Source organism: Acartia tonsa, chromosome 13, assembly GCF_053477335.1.
Source record: "Acartia tonsa isolate MP-2025a chromosome 13, ASM5347733v1, whole genome shotgun sequence".
NCBI lineage: Eukaryota > Metazoa > Arthropoda > Copepoda > Calanoida > Acartiidae > Acartia > Acartia tonsa.
In genome coordinates this window covers 13,349,120-13,372,745 of record NC_137272.1, presented here as the reverse complement: position 1 = coordinate 13,372,745, position 23,626 = coordinate 13,349,120, and the positions used below count along the sequence as shown (strand labels likewise).

Here is a 23,626-nt window from a genome sequence, read left to right as displayed (position 1 = left end):
AGCTGAAAAACACGTATAGGTTTCGTGAATTTTTTCCCGAATTAATTTTGTTATTGGTATAAGCTGTGTAAAAGCTAATGTAAAAGGTTTCGTGATTTTCATAAATTTATTCCATTTTGGACAACTGAACATGTGTCAAAAATCACTGTCCATATTTCCATCTATGATTTGCTTGTGCTTATGGATTTTGTCATCCATGTTTTAGAAGTTGAATGTCTATTAACCCTTAACGGTCGGGGGGGGGGGGGGGGGGCGTTGAACGCCCCCCCCTCCGGTTTTTTCTATCTCATTTTCTGTGTGTGAAAGATGAAGAGCCCAAACTGCTTGACTTTTTAAGTATGGGTATGACACATAACTGAGAGTTGGAATTTTTTGAATATCTCCATCCTGGCGGGCACAGGATGCCAGCAAACCTGGCAGGGTCATCCAGGTAAAGAGCAAAAATATTTTTTTGACTAAAACAAAGCATTTTATCATACCAAAATACTAAAAAATCCTCTAGTAGTACATCCTTATATAAAATACAGGTGTTCAAGTCACTTTCAGGTTCCAGGTATGATCCTGCAGGTCCTGATCCTCCAGGTCTCCAGAAATCTTTAAAAGGTTCCTGTGGCCGCAATTTTTGACTTAGAGACTTCAAATTTTAAACTTAAGCTTTTCTTACATGTCTACATAACGTATTAAAATTTCATGAAGATCCGCTTCCGTTTTCCTGCTAACCGCCAACTGCGGCGGCTGGCAGCTGCCAAGTACAGCTGCGGCCACTGAAATTTATATTTTGATATTTCTAATGTAAAATTTACATAAAGATACAAATTTTCTAGAAAAAAAGTTTTCTTCTAGCTTCAAAAATAAGAAAATTACAGCCGTTTGAAATTTTTAAGTAAAAAAGGACCTAAAAACAAAGGTTGTTAAATAAAAGGGTGAAGGAAGCGAAAATTGACTTAGACTTATAAAAGGTCGGAAATTCATTATCAAACAGAGGACTTGCACAAAAAAAATTAGCCCTCTAGCTCTAATAGGAACTGAGATAATAAGGGGGGGCGTTGAACGCCCCCCCCCCCCCCGACTGATTAAGGTGCGGCAAGGGGCCCGACTGTAAAGGGTTAAGTTTTAGGGTTAGTTTTCTGATAATTTTATTAGTAAAAACAAGCAGCAATACCTAGAAATTTGTTGCGCTTTTCTCTTGTCACATCTAAGGGGTTTTTCCGGATTTTCAGTAGCGAAGCTACTCTATCATTTGAAATGTCCGTATGTCTGTTCCTATGTATGTCGGAAACCTTTTTGGGGAAACGTGATTTTTTCGGCTCCTATGAAAGATAGACTGCTAAAATTTTTAGTGAAGATTCCCATTATATATGCCCATCTAATATATACATCGTTTTGTCCATCTGTCTGTTATTTGAGTTGCTAGATCGATTCCTAGATTTTTATGTTTTCATGATTTTCTCAACTTGTTTCCTAGAAAGAGGCCTTTTTTTCAGGGATTAATTATTTTTACATTCTACATATATTCACCAAGTTTTATTAAGATTTTTTCATTAATTTTGGTGCTAGATCGATGCATAGATTTTTAGGTTTCGTGATTTCTTATGGATTTCGTCATCCTTGTTTTCCATACTTATTTGTTAACATATAATATTTCTTTAGTACATTGTTTTTATTTTAATTATAACTTGTTGCTGCGCTACTTATCAACATATTTAGATAAAAATGAAGTATAAAAGTTTGCTAATAATTATTGTCACCTTAAATGGCATGTGCTGCCAGGGAGATGGAACTGGTACTGGAAGTACTGGAACTGGCACTGGAACAGTTGCCCCAGGAAAATTTGTATTTTTTTATTTAAAAAGATTAATTTCTCATTGTTTGATAGAGTTGGACGATTTTGAATGATATTTATTTTGAATGTACTAAATACACCTACTGCTTAAACATTAGGTAAGAATCTCAAAAAAGGAAAAAAAACATTTTCGTCCTAAGGGCGGCCGCAGTCATGCATTTAAATCCTTAACCACCAGATTTTACAGAAATAGCATTAACTTTCCAGTTATTTTAGAATTTCACTTGTTAATATCAATCTTTTTAAAGCGAATTTTTTATCCTCATTCTCCTACTCGACAGATCTGGGAAGGTGCACTGATAGAAAGAAAAAATTTGCCACCTATTAGGGCTACCCCAAATTTTTAGGTGCACGGGCTCCCCTCCTTCCCCCATGGGCAAAAATCAGTTTTTAAAAAATATGTAGGTTCATTTACAATACAATAGTTAAAAATACAAAAAAATGTTCAGACTACACCTACTTTAAAGACAGTATTTCTTTGGTAAAATTTTTTAGAAGTGAAGTAATTCTATAATTCTATCTGTCTGTCCTTCAACGAGTCTGTAATGGTATGTTAGAAATGTTATTTTCTCATCTTGTGTTTAATATAGACGGCTGATTTTTTTTGTGAAGATTCCCTGTACCGATGAGCATTTAATTTACTTTGTGCGTCGGTCATGCTTCAAAAGACATAAATACCTATTATCCTTATACTAAAGTAACAGGATATTTGTCTGTGTGTCTGTACCGAAGGTTCTCGCTAACCACTGAACCGATCGGGTTCTCCTTAACAGGGTAGATTCCCATAGGTCCTGGGAAGGTTTATAACTATTTTGGGGGAGAGTACCACCACCCTCCCAAGAGAAATCATAATAAAATCGAAAAAAATTTAAATATTCCCGCCACATAGTGTCGCTAGCGTAGTGGCGCTGCGTAGAGACTTGAATTTAATTGCTGATTGACCATAGACAAATTATTTCTTAAATTAGATATTTAAAATAAAAATTTAAATTACACTATAGGCCTCTTGGGGGCGTAGCCGCTAGTCCTATTATAAAGGTTTATATTTTGGCTTTAGTAATCATATATTCACAATCACATTTTAAACTGATTAACATTAAGGTATATATATTCCCAGGGAGGTAGAAGACATTGGGCTGTTTATTAAACTAGTTTCCAAAGTTTTACAATATCTTTTGTCTTTGGGGACTTTTATTGAATTTTGATTGGTTCATTATGTTGAGAGTCTAAACGATTTAACCACTAATTGTATAATCTAAAAAAAGAGTTAATTTTGTGTATCATTATTAGAGATGTACATCAATTTCTCAGCCATTGTCTTATCCCTTTTGATCCCTGACATATTCCACTATTAAGACAACAAGGATGTATTTTTTTAAATTTAGCATTACATACATACGAGTTGAAAATGTAAAACGATATAATTTTTGCATTTTAGACTTAAACAGTGCATTTGTTTATGATTCTCTGTATTTTTTAATCAATTTACATTTTGATTTTATTAAGTAGGAAGATTATTTAGTCTGTAGCTTAAGATTTTGATAACTTCTGAATTGATTGAGTTCCCCTATTAAGGGAATCTTTACTTAGGTCCTAGAATGACTTGTGGCTAATCTATTTTTAGATTTGAGTTTTAGGATGGATTTAGGCTATTTTACAGCAGTACCCTCCTCCTTTGAATTCAGAACCCTTTGAAATTAGGAAAGCAGCGGATTATATAAAATAAAATTATATAAAGTTGTAAAGTCTTTTGTCTGTTGCTAAAGATTTTAAGCAAAAGTAGGCAAAAAGAACTTGTTATATGTATTCATCCATGACATGATATTTCGTAGACCAGGACAAGTGATGGAGGTGACACAGTTGTCTCTGGGGATATTCTGTCCTACAAGGTTCAGATGACCTTCCCAGCTATCCAGGCAACAACACCTTCTACCGTCACAATGGAAGCCATTGGCGAGGAAATTTTAGATACCCATTCTTTTAATCATTTTTGGTTGTAATATTATTTTTGTTAATTAAAATTTTCATTATAGCAAAGGATAAAATAATGGAAAAAAATTTAGGTAATTTTCCAGTGAGATAAACAAAATAACCCTTTTTATATAGATTAAAAATGTTGGATACGTTTGAACCAACATCAAGATTTAATACGAAAAAAGTACCCAAAATTTTATGTCAACAAATGGTTCAACGTGTTTATAATTTAAATTCTAATGTCCACTAACTATAAAATAAGTTTTATGTACATTACCGGGTTATTATTAAAACAAGGATGACAACATCCATAAAAGCGAAACTCTGAAACGGTAGGACAAACGGACATTAACACTTGTATAATGTCAGAACTGAATAATCAGAATGCGAATGTATAAGAGTCAAAGCAAAATTGTAAGTAAATTTGTTGAAAAACTGCTTGATACAGGATAATGATTATGGACATACTTACAATTTTAGGACTTGATTATAGAGTTGCTTTGCTTATGATATTGTACTTTGTTGTCCCAGGAATCAGTATACCAAAAATCAGACCAATCGGATAATTAGGTCACATACAAATTTGTTGTTAAAAATGTAAAAAAAATCAACATGTTTAAAATGAACGTACGGAAATTTTGGTAATGATTATAGAGTTGCTACGCTTTCTAACTCGTACCTGACTATTACAGGAATCACCATGCAAAATTTGAAATCGATAGGTCAATTCTAACATGCCTAAATTAACGGAAAAAACTATTTAAAAAAGTAAAAAAATCAATATGTTTAAAATGGACGTACGGACATTTTGGTAATGATTATAGAGTTGCTACGCTTTCTAAATCGTACCTAACTACTAAAGGAATCACCATGCAAAATTTGAAATCGATAGGACAATTCTAACATGTCTAAATTAACGAAAAAAGCTATCTGTGACGGACGGACGTACGGACGGACCGACCCTAATTATAGAGAAGCTTCGCTACTAAAAATGCATCTGACAAAAAAAATTGAGATAACTTTATAATTTAGTTAAGGAAGCTCTTGTTATTTCATACTTTTAAAATATTGTTTACATTTTGTAGAGGTTATAAAAAAAGGGGATAACTACGTTTAGATCACTAATCAGTAAACTGGATTAATAAGAACACAGTTAAGAAACAATCCGGCCTTATTATTGACATTTTTGAATTTATAGTTGAACCTGCGACTGTAAAGTAACACGTAGTGCATTCTCCTGTTGTCAGGAATGTGATAGGTTCGAATCTCATCCCGACACCTCGTCATATTTAAAGCAATAAAAATGCTGTCTTGTGCACGACATTACTAGTTATAGTAGGAAGAATCAGTTGGCCCCTCAAGCGCAACTCATTACCATGCTTAGTTAGGACTTCCAGGCAAAGGTCGTACAATCAAGGGGGGGGGGGGTTGGTTGTCTGAAAGGCTAAAGGCTATCCTATAGTTAGATAATTTAAAACTATTTATAAACAAGGGTATCTAAAGTACTTCTGCTTGACAGGGAGGTCCTCCAGCTAGCATTGTCAACTTTGAAATAAACTGTATGAAACTAAAACTAGGTACATTTTATTTATTCTACTTAAGTCTAAATTAAAGTTTAAAATACAATGGCATAAAATTAAAACCAAAATAATGTTGGCTTGTCATTGCTTTACTTGTGGATAGAATTGTCCTTGTTTTAGATATTTCCATTTAGGATCAAATCTTGTTGTAACGAATGACATTGATGGTTCGACCCCTTACAAGGGCATGCTGGAATTCCAAGTTCATACATCAGGAATTTCATTGTAACACAGCCTATATCAACAACAAAATTAATTTGGAAAAAAATCACCAAACATATACTTTTTTTCAGCTGTCCATGGGGGGTAAAATTGACAACCTCTCCATTTGCCTCCCAAATATTATTTTAGTTTTTTTGCACTTGTTGGTTATACTTGATTAAAACAGCTGTTTTGATTCAGTTTTTTTTTAAATCAGTCAAAGACTAGCCTAAACTAAATCCAACTAAAAAAAACTGACCAATCTAAGTTTCAGTGTAAATTCTATGGGTATAATTCAACCTTTCTGTTACAATCAAATTTTAGGGCTGGATGACCCAACTGGAAATACATTGGAAGTCACATTTCTGGTGTCAGCTAATGTTATCATATTTGTTGGAGAAGCATACCATGTAACATTTGGAATCTCTAAAGATTCCTATGAAAAGATCTGGATTTCAGATCATTCTCTGTCTGGAGGTTCTTTGGTTACTCCAAAGCAGTATAATACTTCTGGAACAATAATAAGTTACCCAACTCAGATGAAAATGGGTGAGGCGCAGGCAATTTTAGTTAACCTCACATCGGAGCTGGCAATTTCTCGGGTAAATATCAGAGCTTTGAGTCCTGACGGAACTTCCAACAAGTTCCATTTATCTCAAATAAATGCTGAATTTGAAGACAGCTATTCATGTACTGATATTGATAGCTTTGAGCATGTAACCAAGGAAAGCACATTTGATAGCAAATACAAAGGATGGTCTCAGCTAACAATACCAAAGCTTGTAAATTCAGAAGCTAAAAAGGCAAATCCAATTCAGTTTGTTGTTCCCATAATGGCAATCAAAGGTGTGGACAGTCCTGGTCTTCATACAGTAGGAGTAAGCTTGGCAATTAGTGATACTGATATTCTCTCATTTCTGGCTAATATTGAGATTTTGAATGAAGATTATCCTCCAGTAACAAGCACACCAGTCCAATCTGTAAGTGGTGGACTGGTGGATAGTGTTATATATTATGGGGGAGCAGCAGTTGTAAGAACAGAGATAAAAATTTCTCTATCACAGGTTGCTGACATAGAAGTAATATCTAGTTCAGCTACAACAGGAGTTAAACCTATTGTTACAACCATATTTAGCACTGGCACATGCTCATTTATAGAAGATAGAGCATCACTCTTAACTGGATCATCATTAACCACAAAGTTGGGAAAATGCACGTGCACAGTTCAAGCCACTACTGTTATAGTGAATGTTGCTTTTAGTATTGCATCTAATACATCTGACTCATCAGCAACAGTTAGTATTTCTGTAGGGGGAGTGTCACTTGCTGGTGATATAACTTTTCCTTTAAGTTATCCACCTATGGTACCAGATACAATATCTGTTGTTGCTGAAGCAATCAGCTTTGAAAATACCAATGTGCATCCAGATACAGGACTTGGCATTTCCTTAAAGTTTACCTTGCCACCAACATCTCTGCCAGGCAAGATCATGATTGAAATATATTCAGGACTATCAGATCCAACCCTCAAACTACAACTTTGCCATGCAGAGATTGTAAGTGTAGGTAATGGATTACCTTGCTTAAAGGGAAGTAAGACTAGTCCTGTACTAGCAACCAATGCAAATAGCTCTTATTTCGCCACTTGGGATCTTGGTCATTCTTGTCCTATTTCCAAAGGAAGCCATAACGGAGAAGCTCATATAGTGTTCCATATTCCTAATCAGGAGTTCTATTCTACAACCTATCAACTAAATCCTTCTTTTGGAATTAAATTAGGTTCTGCATCACCATCCATAACAGTAGTTACTGCAACAACAACTGTTGACACCATTAAGTTATCTGGAATAGAAGTAAAGTCAGGGATGATTGCTTCTGGTATTTTCATTTCTAACTATAACCTACCCCCACTCTATGTTACTGGTCCTGGACATATTCTTCATGACAGGTTTGTTTTGAAAGTAGAGCCCAAGACACGTGCTTCTTACAGTGTTGTTATTACACCTGATAGTGATGCAAGAGTTTGTAGGATTATCACAACACACGTTGGTAAAAATATGCCTTGTACAAAAACCTTTACAGATTATATTGATGAGTACTCAAGTATAAGCAAAGATTATGGAAATAAAGGATATGGAACTGTAGCAACTGCACAATTGGGTGTATTATCAAACTGGGGAGGAACCTCTCTCATAAAAGATCTTTATTCTGATAGAGACACAGTTGAAATATTAGTTTTTGCACAACACAACATTCCAACAAATGACTTAGCAACAGCAAAGATGCTTGATGTAGCAGCAAAGTATGGCAGTATCAGCAAAAAAACAATCAAAGATTACATCCTGTATGCAAACTTAACACTGAATGACAACAACACCTTGAACTTAAATCCTAGGTTTATAAGCACTATTGACAAGATACCCAGTACTGGTGGTTACAAAGGAATGGCTAAAGTTGTAGCATTAATTATTACTGTTCCTAAAACCTTTAAAGGCCCAGTAAATATACAATTTAAAAACACTGCTTTTGCTAAAGAAACATTTGAGTTTGGAGATATCAGAATCACAAAAAGTGGACTTAATGTTCCTTGCATTGATGTCAACATTCCTATCAAGGTTACTAAATCAACAACAATAACTTCTGATATGCATGAGATTATTCAAGCTGAAATCAATCTACAGCATTATTTGTTTACAAAAAATGATGAAGAAAGTGAGGTACACATAGAACTGACTGTTTTGATTCCAAAGACATATAGCAAGACAACTATTGATGTTGAAGCAACTATTGTTGAAACAGCTGAAACTAGTGTGCTTACTTTGGCAGTTGAAGATGCGCCTTCATCTTTGGCAAATGCTTCAGCCATCTATGATGATCTAAAAATAACAGTAGGTAATTTTATTGAAATGGATGTAGGAGAAATGGTTTGGATACCTTTCAATATAACAATACCTAAATATGATATTATTCCTTTTAATTTCGAGGTGGTTACACCATGCTCAGACCAAAGGGCTATACTAACTGTCCAAGATGTTAGATTTGCTCAGAATAAGTCAAATGTATGCTGCTTTGAGCATCATATTAACTTCACTGCTGTTTACGGTGCTAAGTTTCAAGGTGTTAACACTACAAAGTTTATGCAGCACGATAAGGTAGTTGTAGATATGAACTATGTCTATAATGCACATTATTCGGTTAGAAGAGAATTTGGTACACCTGATGACCTGACCTTGAATCTTGAGGTTCTAGTTCAATTGACTGACCATCATCTTACAGCACAAATGTCTACTCATTCTGTGTTCTTTGTGGGAAGAAGTGAAAATACAATTGTTACAGCATATCAAGATATCAAGGTTATACGAAAACACTTTTCTATGAGAACAAAGGAGTCCAGAGCTTTGATTTGGAATAACATGACACTACTAAATGCAGATACAGAATATGAAACATCTAATGAAGTAAATATTGAATCAAGTGTATTTCATGTGAATTATTCTAAAGCTGAGGCACATGATAAAACTGTTGTAAAAATAATTTTACCCACTTGGCTTGAGTTGAAGCCTGGATCTTGTTCAACTAATTACACTGTTGATAGCCAATGCAAAATAGAGCCAGTTACTGATGTAACATCTTTCAACATTATATTTGACACTGGTATTTACTTCAGTAGTTACATTGACCTGAAATTTACACTGAAAGTTGGATCTGGCATTCCAGCAGGGGAAACTTTGATTAATTCTGCCATCATGTCATTCACAGAATGCTCTCAGTCAGCATTTAATTCCTTTCCTTCTGATCCTTTAGTGAGATGTGGGGCAGTTTCATATCTCAATATTAAAGTAAAATCTCCAACCTGCAGTGCTCCAATAACATCTCCTTCTTGTGCATTTTCTGCAAGTTCTGCCCTTGACAATGACACATTGCCTGGAAATGTTGTTACTGGTGACTCAAAGGTTTGGTCACCAGCAGTAAGATCTGCAATTTTTGGGGAATTTATTATAGTTAACCATGTGGAAACATTGGAACTTACAGCAATAGATATAAAGTTTACTGGTGAAGCTGGCTATAGTCTACCTACCAATATAATTGTTGATAGCAGCATGACTGGCTATAGTTGGAAGACTGTTGCAGAATTAGATTCAGTTTCATTAGTGAACAACATAATGTTTACATCACAAGAAAAGGGTAAAAAGTGGAAAATTACATGCATGGCAACAGGCAACCCTTTTGGAGTAAGTTATGTTTCATTGAAAGGCTGTCCATTATCATCATCAAGTGGAACATGTCCCAGCAATATACCTAAAACAATGGTGAGCACTCAATCCGGTTCTTACAGACATCTAGCTTTAGATAGCATAAACCTAATTCTGTACTTCTGTGATGTGGATCCAACACATGGAAGATTGTTCTGTTATTCTATCAAGTCTGGAGAAACAACATTTAAAAGGTTACCAACATATGTGGCTGCAATAGCTGGCTTCAGTCCTTCAACCAAAAAAATGTATCTCAAGGAAAAAGCTTTATTTCTTTATATAGTAAACAAATATTCCCTTTGAGATATCATTTATTTATTCTGATAATATTTCTGTTCATAGTAATGTCTCAAATAAGCTTATTTATAACAGGATAAGAGTGATATTTTCTTGGCTTGTAAGGATGGACTCAGAGTTGAATTGTTACCACTTAATGCAATGGCAGCTGTTACAGATTTAGGTGAGAAATATCAGATTATTGAGACCAGATTAATTCATGAATTGAGAAAATATTTAATGCCAGGTTCTTCTCCACTAAGTGCCTATCAAGCCCTAACCCTGTTTGGCTTTTAATTGCGGTGCCCTAACCCTACAGGGCTACTCAGTAACAATATAACTCATTCAAAACTGTCCTGAAGTAATAACCAATCAAATGAAAACTTTGATGTTTGACATTTTTAAAATAAGGAGGGGGGGGGGGTTGAATCCATAATTTGGGAAAACCAATATAATAATCATACAATATACCCAATTTTTCATCCAACTGTTTGTAAAACTGTACTGGAAAAACAAGTAGTGAACAAATTAAAATGAAATGAAACAACACTGTATATGTTTATATGTCCAAGATTTTTTCTAGGATCAATAACAGATTTACCTGGAAATGGACCTACCATGCCACCAGTTGTTCTTGGTCCATTTACAGCTGACTTCTATGGAATTAAATCTGCTGGTGTGCAAATTGTCAAATGGTGATGATACCTTTAATTTAAAAAATTTCTCACAAATCAACTAATTCATTTTCTGTTGAGTTTCTTTGAATCATGTAAATCAAACTTGATATGACAATTTTAAAACTATTAAAACTTATTTATTTGTATAGTACATTTATCATAAATTAATCATACATATTGGTTTTTAAAACAATTTTGATAGATTTTTCAGTTCAAATAGGATAGGACCAACCATCTCCATACTCTAACATTGGCCTGGGCTAAATTAAGAAAAGTATTAATTTTTTTGTTGATCAGATATTCTACAACTCTCACAAATTTTTCTGAAGGATGGTAAAGTGTTCAATTTGTTAGATTTAAAGAAAATAAAAAGAATATGATATATGCATATATTTAATAAGTTTTTATAAGGGAATAATCCTATTTTGTCTCTAAAATGAGTGTTTTCTCTATAAGCCAGACTTTTTTTTATGGCCCAGAACCAGTTCATATCCAGTGGAAATGAAATATGACAAAAAAAACCTTACATGTCCATCAGTATGAGGTTTCTGAAGAGGTAGAGTGATACCAGCCTGGAGCCTGTCATAGCTGATCATGTCAAAAAAGGGTACTCGGATCTAGACAAGGACAATACTGTCTCTAAAAATCTCAAAGAATTATAATTGAATGAATCTAATAGTGAACATTCACTCTTCAAGTTTTTAGCAATACTTTGGTGGAGGTTGAAAAAGAACAATTTGACCTCTGTAATTTTGTCCAACCTCCCCCCATATTTTTATCTTTTAAAATTAAGCTTTGGGTGAGGGTAGGGACCAGTGGGCATGTTGTAAAAAATAAACTGTGGGTATAAAGATTTATATCTTCATCCCAGATTTTTTTGAGTGATGAGACAATTGACAATAAATTTATATACATACATCTACAATGACAAATAGAATTAATTTGGTAGATGAAAATTATTGGTTTAACAGTTTGGACACAGCTAGTTTTGAACCAACCAATAATATTCAATTGAGGCCAAAGTATTTTAGCCTGCAAAATAGATATATTGGTACTAAAACTTTGGATTCTAGTGTGATTTACAGTCCAAGTAATGGACCAATAATTGAAAGAATTCAGCAAAATACTGCAATTTAAACTTTACATGATACACTTACCCCTCCAATGTAGTCATCTGCAGAAGTTGGATCTTTATCCCAAACATTTATAACCAAGGTGCATCCCAGCACTTCTGCAACACTCAAGGGCTGAAAAATAAGAAAATTTTGTGCTCTCTCTCAAAGCAACTTGTTGATCACTGCTCCCCTTCTCCCCTCCACTTAATTTATGTAATAAATTTTGAATTAAAAAGGTGATAGTTTTTCGTTTATTTAATACTATAGGGCAGGTTGTGTTAGGACATTGCAGGTATAGTCCTTGTAGTGTTAGAGCCCCCTGTTAGTCCCTTATTTTTAAATCAATTGAAAATAAGGAGGGAGATTAGTTCTGAATAGGCAATTTGTGGGAAAGAGCCAAAAATTTTATCAAAAAAGTCCAAAAAACAAGAAACTGTAATAGGGTAAAAAAGATTTTGGACTCCATGAAATTTATATATCTTGTTTAATAATAAAGATAGTTTAAATTTTAAATAATAAACCTGGAAGTAAAATTCTTCATGAAAATCTGGGTTAGGTTGATCCTTGTAAGTTTCTGTAACTTCATGGCCAGGTATAACAATTCCAGTGGTACCTAGAATATGATTAGGTTGATCCTTGTGAGTTTCTATAACTTCATGGCCAGGTATAACGATTCCATCGGAACCTAAAATATGATTAGGTTGATCCTTGTGAGTTTCTGTAACTTCATGGCCAGGTATAACAATTCCATTGGTACCTAGAATATGATTAGGTTGATCTTTGTGAGTTTCTGTAACTTCATGGCCAGGTACAACAATTCCAGTGGTACCTAGAATATGATTAGGTTGATCCTTGTAAGTTTCTAAAACTTCATGGCCAGGTATAACGATTCCATTGGAACCTAAAATATGATTAGGTTGATCCTTGTGAGTTTCTGTAACTTTATGGCCAGGTATAACAATTCCATTGCTACCTAGAATATGATTAGGTTGATCCTTGTGAGTTTCTGTAACTTCATGGCCAGGTATAACAATTCCATTGCTACCTAGAATATGATTAGGTTGATCCTTGTGAGTTTCTGTAACTTCATGGCCAGGTATAACGATTCCATTGCTACCTAGAATATGATTAGGTTGATCCTTGTGAGTTTCTGTAACTTTATGGCCCGGTATAACAATTCCATTGGTACCTAGAATATGATTAGATTGATCCTTGTGTGTTTCTGTAACTTCGTGGCCCGGTATAACGATTCCATTGGTACCTAGAATATGATTAGGTTGATCCTTGTGAGTTTCTGTAACTTCATGGTCAGGTAGAACAATTCCAGTGGTACCTAGAATATGATTAGGTTGATCCTTGTGAGTTTCTGTAACTTCATGGCGAGGTATAACAATTCCAGTGGTACCTAGAATATGATTAGGTTGATCCTTGTGTGTTTCTGTAACTTCATGGACAGGTATAACAATTCCAATGGTACCTAGAATATGATTAGGTTGATCCTTGTGAGTTTCTGAAATTTCATGGCCAGGTATAACAATTCCAGTGGTACCTAGAGTATGATTAGGTTGATCCTTGTAAGATTCTGTAACTTCATGGCCAGGTATAACTATTCCATTGGAACCTAGAATATGATTAGGTCGATCCTTGTGAGTTTCTGTAACTTCATGGCCAGATGTAACAATTTCATTGGTACCTACAATATCACTTTTGAATTGATTAATTTTTCTACTGTCCTTATGATGAAATTGGCACAGGGTCCACGGGATGGGGACATACAGTTATTTAACCCCTTCCTTCTCTAGTGTTTTACTTTAATGTCCTTCCCCTTAGTACTGTCATGTTAAGACAAGGCCTGATTGAACAATGCTCTTTAGCATTACCTACCAATTGACCAAGGAAATACTGGATGTTCATTAAAATAGAGAATCCTTACAAGGGGTTTAGCCAACATTTTTATAAAGTGGACGTGAAAATCAGTTTCAGACGAACATATCGAATTATACAGTAGCTTCGCTACTAAAAAGTTACGTATAAACATGGATTATAGAATGGAATAGCCACTTGTAGCACCATGTCAAAATATAATGTAGTCATTCGATTAAATGCCAATGAAAAGTTTTACCTTGTACTTTATTTTCCAACAGGTAGACCTGAGCGTAGGGATCACTTTCTGATAAACTGTCCATCTTTTTCAAATTCTAAACAAGAGTGAAATACTTCATACTTTCTTCTAGACAATCAACATTCAAATCTCTGCCAAACATCGCATCATAACAAAAGATGTTGAAAATGGGTCCAACTGCTGGTATGTCAGATGCGCGATATAAACAGTAAGAGTAAGGATAATGCAATGGCAGAAAACAGTTGGAACTAATTACAATGTACAGTTAGGACTTCAAGACAACTGTAAAGCAATTCTTTGATTGCGTGAACTTTGTCTGTAAGTCCTTACAGTGCATTGTAAAGGTATCTAAAGGGATAAGACAATGGCCGATAAATTGATGTACATCCCTAATGATGATACAAAAATTATCCCTTTTGTAGATTACAATTAGTGATGAAAACGTTTGGTCACTCAACTCAATGAACCAACCTATTAAAATTCAATGAAAGTCCCTAATGTTGATAAGCCAACCAATAAGAAAAGGATATTATAAAACTTTGGGGACTAGTCTAATTAAAATGTACTGTTAAGACTTCTAGACAACTGTAAAGCAATGCTTTGAGTGCTCAAACTTTGTCTGTCAGTCCTTACTGTGCATTGTAGTAAAATATGCCTGTTTTGGGCCATGACATTTCCCCAACTCTGACTATTAAAATTGCGCACCGGACATAGCAGCAGTAGCAATTATTTATAACACTGTGCTTGGCCGAGATTCAAACCTATCACCCAACTGTATATCGTACCTCTGCTCTTTTGATTATGATGGTTAGTAACTTGTTTCCATCATGGACAACCTATAATAAATAGAACTAATATATTCAACGTAACAAACCCTGTGTACGTCACTGTATACCAGCTTATACCAAAAACGAAATTAATTCAAAAATAATCACGAAACTTACACACAAATGTTTATCAGTTATGGTTGGGGGCCAACACATAGTAAACTTGACGACCTATACATCTGCCCCCCAAATATTATTTTAGATTTGATTCGCTTGTTGGTTATACCTTTCGTTGTGATATAAGATTGTAATATTGATAAATTATCCTTAGAAAAAGTAACAGGATCTCTGTCTGATTGTCTGTGTAAACCAAAGGATCTCGCTAACCGCTGAACCGATATCGTTCTCCTTTACAATGTAGCTTCATTACTATTTTGAAGGAGGTGGTTACCATTTGTCCTTGGAAGGTTCATAACTATTTTGGAGGAGGTTACCACCATCCACTCAAGAAAAATTTCCCCTAGAACCCCCCCCCCCCCCCAACATTTATTTAACCTTTTATTTGTAAAACTCGAAATTAAAATAATGGAGGGAAAGGGGGCTTAAGAGCCCTTAAAGGCCTCTAGGAGGCGTAGCCACTAGTATTAGAATAGAATTAGAAACAAATTATTTCAATTTTTTTTATATAAATTATGAAATTACCTCAAATATTATTTTTCCTAGATTTTCAGTTTTTGCTCCATAAGTTTTCGGACTTTTCTTCAGCTAATAAATTAAACTTCTGTATTAAGTAATTTAACTATTCCTTACTTGGGGGGGGGGGGGGGTGAATCAAATTTCATCCGCTTCCCCCCCCCCCCATCCTATTATAAGTCGCATTTTTAACATTTTGTCAAGATTAATAAAATAAAAACAAAGATGACAATATCCAAAAAAGCAAAGCTCTGAAATGGAAGGACAAACGAACAAACTGAATTAGCAGAATATTAAATGCACCAGTACAAACAATATTGTAAGAAAATTTGTTGAATACTGCATAAATAGACGATACTGTTTAAGGACTATTATGTTACTTGTTTATAGAGATGCTTCGCTTATAACATTGTACCTTGTTGGAATAGGAATCAGATTTTTAAAAAAAATCAGAAGAATCGGATAATTTTAACATACAAAAATTTGTTGTCAAAAAAGTTAGAAATTCATGTTTCGAATGGACGTACGGACATTTTAGTATTGATTATAGAGTTGCTACGCTTTCTGAATTGTACCTAACTACTACAGAAATCATCATGCAAAGTTTAGAATAGATAGGACAATTCTAACCTGTTTAAACTAACGAAAAGAGCTAACTGTGACGGACGGACGGACCGACCCTAATTATAGAAAAGCTTCGCTTTTAAAAACCTATTTGTAAAACAGCTTTACTACTAAAAATAAGAAGGGAAGTTAGAGGTTGCTTTTTATAAAAATGTCATAATTATTTAATGAAATTATATTAAATAAAAAAACTCACCTTTTCTTTGATTTTTACAGCGGTTGTAATCTCTTTTCTCGTAAAATTCTCCTTGTTTTGACCCGACATTCTTAATTGTACTAAAATAAATACTTCTATATCATATTTTCATTGAGATAAGAGAGACTTTTTATTCCAAGGATAATGGAATAGGTCAATTAAAATAATTAGTAATATATAAAATTATTTTTTGTTGTTGTGATTTTCTAACGTTTGCAGCTGGAATGTATTGGGAGAAAATAAGCTGTAGATTAATTGTATCGCAAATGTCGTCTCCCCTTTCTTGGCAATTTTTCATATATTGCCATTTTGTGGTAACTTACCAAGGACGTACAACTTTTTCATTTTTGGGGGGGTTGGGGTAAAAAATACAATTTTTGGGGTGCCTACAGCACACCCACATTCATTTGGGGGGAGGAGGTAATCTCCCCTTTGATTCCAAAAGGTTAGGTTAATTAAGGCGCAGTAGACCCCTGCAGGATTAGTGTCTTTGTAGGTTAGGCCACTGTGTACTGCTATTTGATTAATAGAAGGGGGAGGTGGCTAATATTGGCGTTCTAATTGCTTTCTAGTTGTAAGAAACAGCTGAATTACTCAGATGCTAATTACGATAGACGGCTGTAACTTAGGATATCATAAGCATTCATTATTTAGTCTACTTTGTTTGACAGTCTGTTGGCTATACATATTTTTTTATTTTATACTATTGTGACAATGATTATCTGCATTATAACTTACTTTGTCCGTTTATCCATTAGCAGATATTTTGTGTATTGATTTGAATTTTACAATAGTTTTCATATTTTACAGTTAAGGGGACGAAGGTACAGACATACATAGTTATAGAGCAGCCACTCCTGTGAAGAGCTTCGCTTATTTTAGACACTAGTGTCTGTGCCTCTATCATCTTTAACCTCTGTATTGGAAGGGGTAAGGTAAGAGCAGAAAAGTTAGTAAAAACCATACCAAGGCTTAAAGATCCTCATGTTTTCTGAAATGGAGAACTCAATCGGTTCAATAATTATCAAAATCTTAAGCTAAAGACAAAAAACCTTACTACTTTACATAATAGGATAATTGTCCAAAATTAGTGTGTAACCTATCACTATTAAAATATGACTAGAATTGTAAATCCGGCGTCGAGATTTTTTTTGAATTAAACAAAAAGACTGATCTTCAAAATAATTTCGGGGATTGTACAGCATAAAGATGATATTTTTTGCTTGGTGGACATGTTTCGTATTTAACTTACCGCTCGCAAAATAGCTTTAAACCTGTCTTGGATCACAATTTAAAATAATTTCAGAATTACAAAGTAATTTAAAAAAGGATGATAACATCCATTACAGCGAAGTTTTAAAATCAGAAGGAAAGAAAAACTAATAATAACTCTTGTATAGTGTCAGAACTTAATAAGCAGAGCATTAATTTGTAAGTCTAAACAAAATTGTACATAAATTTGTTGCAAAATTGTGCGAATACAGGATACAGTAAAATTACACACTTTCGTTTTGAGTATTTGATTATTAAGATGCATTGCTTGTAATATTCTAACTTGTTTTCCTATGAAACTTTATTCCAAAAGTCAGATGAATAGGATAATCTTAACATACAAAAAGTTGTTGTAAGAAAAGTTTTAAAAATCAGCATGTTTAAAATGGACGTATGGACTTTCTTGTAACGATTATCCTAATTCGTACCGTACCTAACTCTTGAAGGAATCACCATGCAAAATCGATAGGACTAATTTATTAAATTGTTGAAAGAGCTAACCGTGACAAAGCCAGAAGGACGTTTTAAAAAAACTAGATAAGGTATGAAGTACAAAACCTAATAATAAATATATGTAATTAAGTAAATATCCTAATTCTTATCTTATATTAACAATAATGAGAGGATTTATAATGGATATAGAATATACGTTGATATTATGACATTGGAAAAATTGTCGTCAATTTAGACTGCTAACATGGACATTACTTATTGGTCAGTTCTTTCATCCAGTAGGAGAGGAGGGAATGGTTTGGATTAGGGGGTTCGTTATTTTTGCTAGCTACAAGTTTCACCTTATTAGAGTACATGATAATCTGGTGTAAGGTCCAATTGTTATTAAATCCATTGGATTCACCAAAAAAAATTTTTTTAATGAAAAATGGAAGGACAAACGAACTTAAACACGTGTAGATTGTCAGAACTGAATTAGCAGAATAGTAATGCATTAGTACAAACAATATTGTAAGTAAATTTGTTGCAAAAACTGCATAAATAGATGATACTGTTTAAGGACATACTTATATTTTGTTAAATGTTTATAGAGATGCTTCGCATATAACATTGTACCTTGTTGTAATAGGAATCAGTTTTCAAAAAAATAGAAGAATCGGATAATTTTTAACATACACAAATTGTTTTGTCAAAAAAGTAAAAAATCGACATGTTTAAAATGGACATACGGACATTCTGGTACTAATTATAGAGTTGCTACGCTTTCTAAATTGTACCTAACTACTACAGGAATCATCATGCAAAGTTTAAAATCGATAGGACAATTCTAACCTGTTTAAATTAAAGAAAAGAGCTAACTGTGACGTACGGACGGACGGACCGACCCTAATTATAGAAAAGCTTCGCTTTTAAAAAAGTACTAATTTATTCTGATTTAGCAAAACAGCAACTATCTAACAATATACCTACTAATATGCGAAGTAGTTTTTTTTTGCTTGTCTGTTAAGATCTCGATACTTCTAATCTGATGAAGTTCTCTATATTAGAGGAGAGTCGCTTTGATCCCCAGATGGTTTTAGGCTATATCTGTAGTACATATTCGAACAATGTCTGAAGCTTAAGATCTTGGTAACCGCTGACACAATGAACTACTCCATTTAGGGAATGTAGCTACTGGTCCTGTGGTGTTTTTAGGCCATTTTATTAGTGGTGGGACAACCCAAACTCCTTTCAAAAGATAACTTCCCCCCTAAAAAAAAATTAGTCGGGCTTAAACTTCCGATTACTTCTTAGAGCGAAGCCTAGACACGGGCTACTTGTAAATAATAAGATGCAAAAAAAGACCCCACATTTAGAATAATATGAATAGTGAGATTCTGAAAGGAAAATGCACAAAAAAATCTCCCCCTAAAAGTTGAAGTAAAAAATTCTAGATGTTATTACTAGAAAATATCGGGGAGATTAATTAAATCGCCATTATCCCCTCCCTTCCTTAGCTGCGATGGCGGAATTAAACTAAAATTAAAGAAAAAGTAAAACTCTGCCGCAATGCATTATTACTTGCTTGCGGGCATAATTTTCATAGATAATCGGTGTGCACATAAAGTTACCAAAAATTAGACGTGCAAATCCGCATAAAAACCTAGGACATTAAAGTAGTTACATACAATTATATAAATGCCTTGGCCTATAAACAGTAACTACTGAATACTATTTACAATAAGGACTTCAAGACAAGGCTATACAATCAAAGGTCGTCTACTATATTAGGTTTTCGAAAATGGCACAATAAGCATATGCTAATAAAAATACCTCTTTAAACTAATTATCTGTAACAAGTTAACACTTGGAAAATTATTTTGTCTATTTTTATAAGATTTAAATTTTGCAAAATATAGAAAACATCTTTTCTGATAAAGGAGTTTCATCACTTCCCCAAATTGTCATAACTGCAAAATGTTTACTGGTATGGGTCCGATACCAATTAATATCCTAGGTATTAGAACTGGTTCTCAACCATACTGAAAAATCATGTATAGCATCGTATTACAGACAATTTTCATCGAAAATGATAAAATTAAAACCAGTTTTGTTAGCCCGGGCCTTCGGATCCACGGGAATAACAAAGCTGGTTATAAATCTTATAGTTTGTTATTTTAATATCTGTGAAAAGCTGTCTATAATGGTATGCGATAAATAACGAGCATCTTATTCGCAAAAATACACAATTATGAATTATTTTAGGGAATGTTAAACAATGCACGAATCAAAAGCTAATGCATAATATGCTGGTTTGGCTAATTGAAATCTGATTTTGTGGAATTGATAGGACACCTCTTATAGATGATAATCGAGCAATTATTTGGTTGCAGGCTACCTAGCTAAAGCTACCCCCAATTTTAGAGGGTTCTACGTAACTGCAAAAAAATATATAAATCTACCATGGCAATCTTTATTACTATTTCAATAAAGAGGCGGGTTATCAAGGATTTAAAGGGATAAGACAATGGCCGACAAATTAATGTACATCCCCAATGATGGTACACAAAATTGTCCCGTCTGTAGATTACAATTAGTGATTAAAACGTTAGGTCATTCAACTCAATGAACCAACCTATCAAAATTCAATGTAAGTACCTAAAGTTGATAATCCAACCAATAAGAAAACGATATTATATAACTTTGGGGACTAGTCTAATAAACAGCAAATGTCCCCTCCATCCCTGTGGGTTTCCCATCACCTTAAATTTTCATAGAGAAATTTTTTGGAAGAAAATTATGGTGGCTATTTGTATATGGATCAAGCTACTCTTTCATCTAAAATAGATAGAAAACCTTCCTATGATCTATATGTAAGAATTCCTGTAAAGGAAGATTTATAGGTCAAGCAGTTACCGAGATCTTGTGTTTCATATACGCAAAAAAAAACTATGAACAAATATCATACATTTCTATATAATGATAATTATCTTATAATTTCATTAGAATATCGACATGCCGACGATAGAATATCAGCTATGACCTCTTTTATTAATTGTCATTAGTCGACATGAATGATTTATTAGGCCAAAAAATGTTATCAATACAATTAATTGTTAAAAAGGCAATAAAAATAAATCTAAAATAATATTGGGCTGGGGGGGGGGGGGGCAGTTAAGAAGGTCGTCAATTTTACTATGTGTCCCCCAACGACAGCTGAAAATCACGTATAGGTTTCGTGATTTTCCCCCCGAATTAATTTCGTTGTTGGTATAAGCTACATACAGTCTCTAATTTAATAATTTGTAGTACTCATAGCTATTTTTCATTTTTAGCTTTTTTGTAAGAACATTTCATTCAATCCCGCTATATATACTATTACTACTATAAACCAAATCAATCATTGAATAATCTACTACCTACCCACGAATCAAAAGGGATAAGACAATGGCAGATAAATTAATGAATATCCCCAATGATGATACACAAAATTACACCATCTGTAGATTATGTAAAATGTTTGAACACTCAACCTAATAAACCAACCAATCAAAATTCAGTAATAGTCCCTAAAGTTGTTAAGTCAACGAATAAGAAAACGTTATTATAAAACTTATGAAACTAATGTAATAAATAGCTAATTGTCTCCTCTCCCTCTCTCTAAATCTACCTTTATACCTCAATAATGGCTTCGTCCTTAGCCTCAACCTAAAGGGGATTTCCTGGTATAAGAAGCTCCATTATTCCAATTTTAAAGTTGTTGACCTAACTATTTTAAAATTCTTAACTTTTAAATAGCCGAAAACCTGCCCTTTGACTTTACTAAACTCACTTAATTATTGATGACAGCCGCTTACGAGATCTTACAAGTCATGCAAACAAATTAAAAATTTGTATTTTTAGGGACAATGGATGATAAACAAAATAGCCCCATTTATGCTGATTAGAATTATTGGTGCAATATTTTAGACACTGCTACTTTGTATGGTCCAATCATAGATTAACCCTCAAAGTTTTTAAGCCAACGAATAATAAAACGTGTTTCTAAAAGCTTTTGAGATCAGTATAATTTACAGACTAATCGAATCCAAACTTTGCATGATGATTCCTGTAGTAACTAGGTACAATTTAGAAAGCGTAGCAACTCCATAATTGTCAATAGAATGTCCGAACGTCCATCTTTAACATGTTGATTTTTAACCTTCTTAACAACTAATTTTTATGTGATAAAAATCTTTATAATCAAGTCCTAAAAATGTAAAGTTGTCCTGAAACAATATTCAAGCATGTCCTTAAACAATATGTTTTATTGTTCTACAAGTGTTTATATCCGTTTGTCCTACCGTTTCAGAGCTTCGCTTTTATGGATGATGTCATCCTTGTTTAATATGTATTCTTATATGCAAAAATTTAAATATTTCTAAACCGCAACTATGCCTTTATGAATAAATATTAATTTCTTTAAAATTTCAAATAAGATACCGCCAGGTTAGGGAAAGGACAATAGCACAAAAATAATCTAAAACGATCGATAGATAGATAAATAGATAGCTGAACAGATAGATAGTTAGATAGCTCGATAAACAGATTGATAGATAGCTAGCACGGTAGATAGATAGATAGAAAGCTGTATGAATAGAAAGGTTTATGGATAGATAGATATAAAGCTAGATAGGTAGATAGAAAGCTGGATAAATAGATATACATCTGGATAGATATATATAAAGCTGGATATATAGATATAAAACTGAATAGATAGATAGCACGTTAGTTAGATAGTTATATAGCTCGATAGATAGATAGATAGAAAGCCGTATGAATAGACAGATACATTGATAGCTAGATAGATAGAAAGCTGTATAGATATAAAGCTGGATAGCTCGATAGATTTGGATAGTTAGATACATAGCTCGATATATAGATAGATAGATAGCACGAGAGATAGATAGATAGCTCGATAGATACAAGATGGATAGAATAATATATAGATAGATATAAAGCTGGATAGATAGATAGAAAGCTGCATAGATAGATAGATAGTTGCATTGAAAAGTGCATATGCTTTAAAGGTTATATTACATTCAAAGTATTTCAAACAAAATATAAAAATATTAGGTGCGCCAAAAATAGCTAAATTTTAGAAGTTATTATTTCAAATGTAATTTCCTTTTCTAGATATGAAAGAAACTGGATGTATGTGTGTGTGTGTTTGTGTGTGTGTGTGTGTGTGTGTGTGTATGTGCATGTGTATGTGTGTGTGTGTGTTAAGTTGGAGCTCAGAAACTGTTAAACTCATACCATAAAAGAAAAATAATTCATTGAGAATATTGTATCTTTTACAATATGAAGTAGATTAATTTTGATATTCATAATACAATATATCTTTTTTCAATGGGGAGGATTTCTTCAATATGTCTAAAAAGTACCCGATTTGCCAAAAAGTAATGACCTTCAATGACACATTATAGGTTTGAATAAAATTTGATTCAAGGTGCTTATATCTTTTTTTGTAAAAATTTAGCTTTACAGACAGACAAATAGACCGATAAAGGTTATTGTAGATTAGTTGATACAAAAAAAACTTAATTTTTGTATACTTCG

At 33.6% G+C, this 23,626-nt stretch overlaps 1 protein-coding gene across 1 annotated transcript; it reads right to left on the bottom strand.

Annotated features, from left to right (window-relative positions):
• Window positions 1-10,919: 10,919 nt before the first annotated feature.
• LOC145304647 (synaptotagmin-2-like) lies at window positions 10,920-16,457 on the bottom strand. Its single transcript, XM_080146578.1, has 8 exons — window positions 16,322-16,457; window positions 15,511-15,573; window positions 14,827-14,877; window positions 14,042-14,117; window positions 12,441-12,532; window positions 11,962-12,051; window positions 11,332-11,421; window positions 10,920-11,064 (listed from the first exon to the last, which is right to left on the bottom strand). The coding sequence occupies exons 1-8, from the start codon at window positions 16,388-16,390 to the stop codon at window positions 11,017-11,019; spliced, it is 579 nt and encodes a 192-aa protein (XP_080002704.1). The 5' UTR covers window positions 16,391-16,457; the 3' UTR covers window positions 10,920-11,016.
• Between the last annotated feature and the right edge of the window lie 7,169 nt (window positions 16,458-23,626).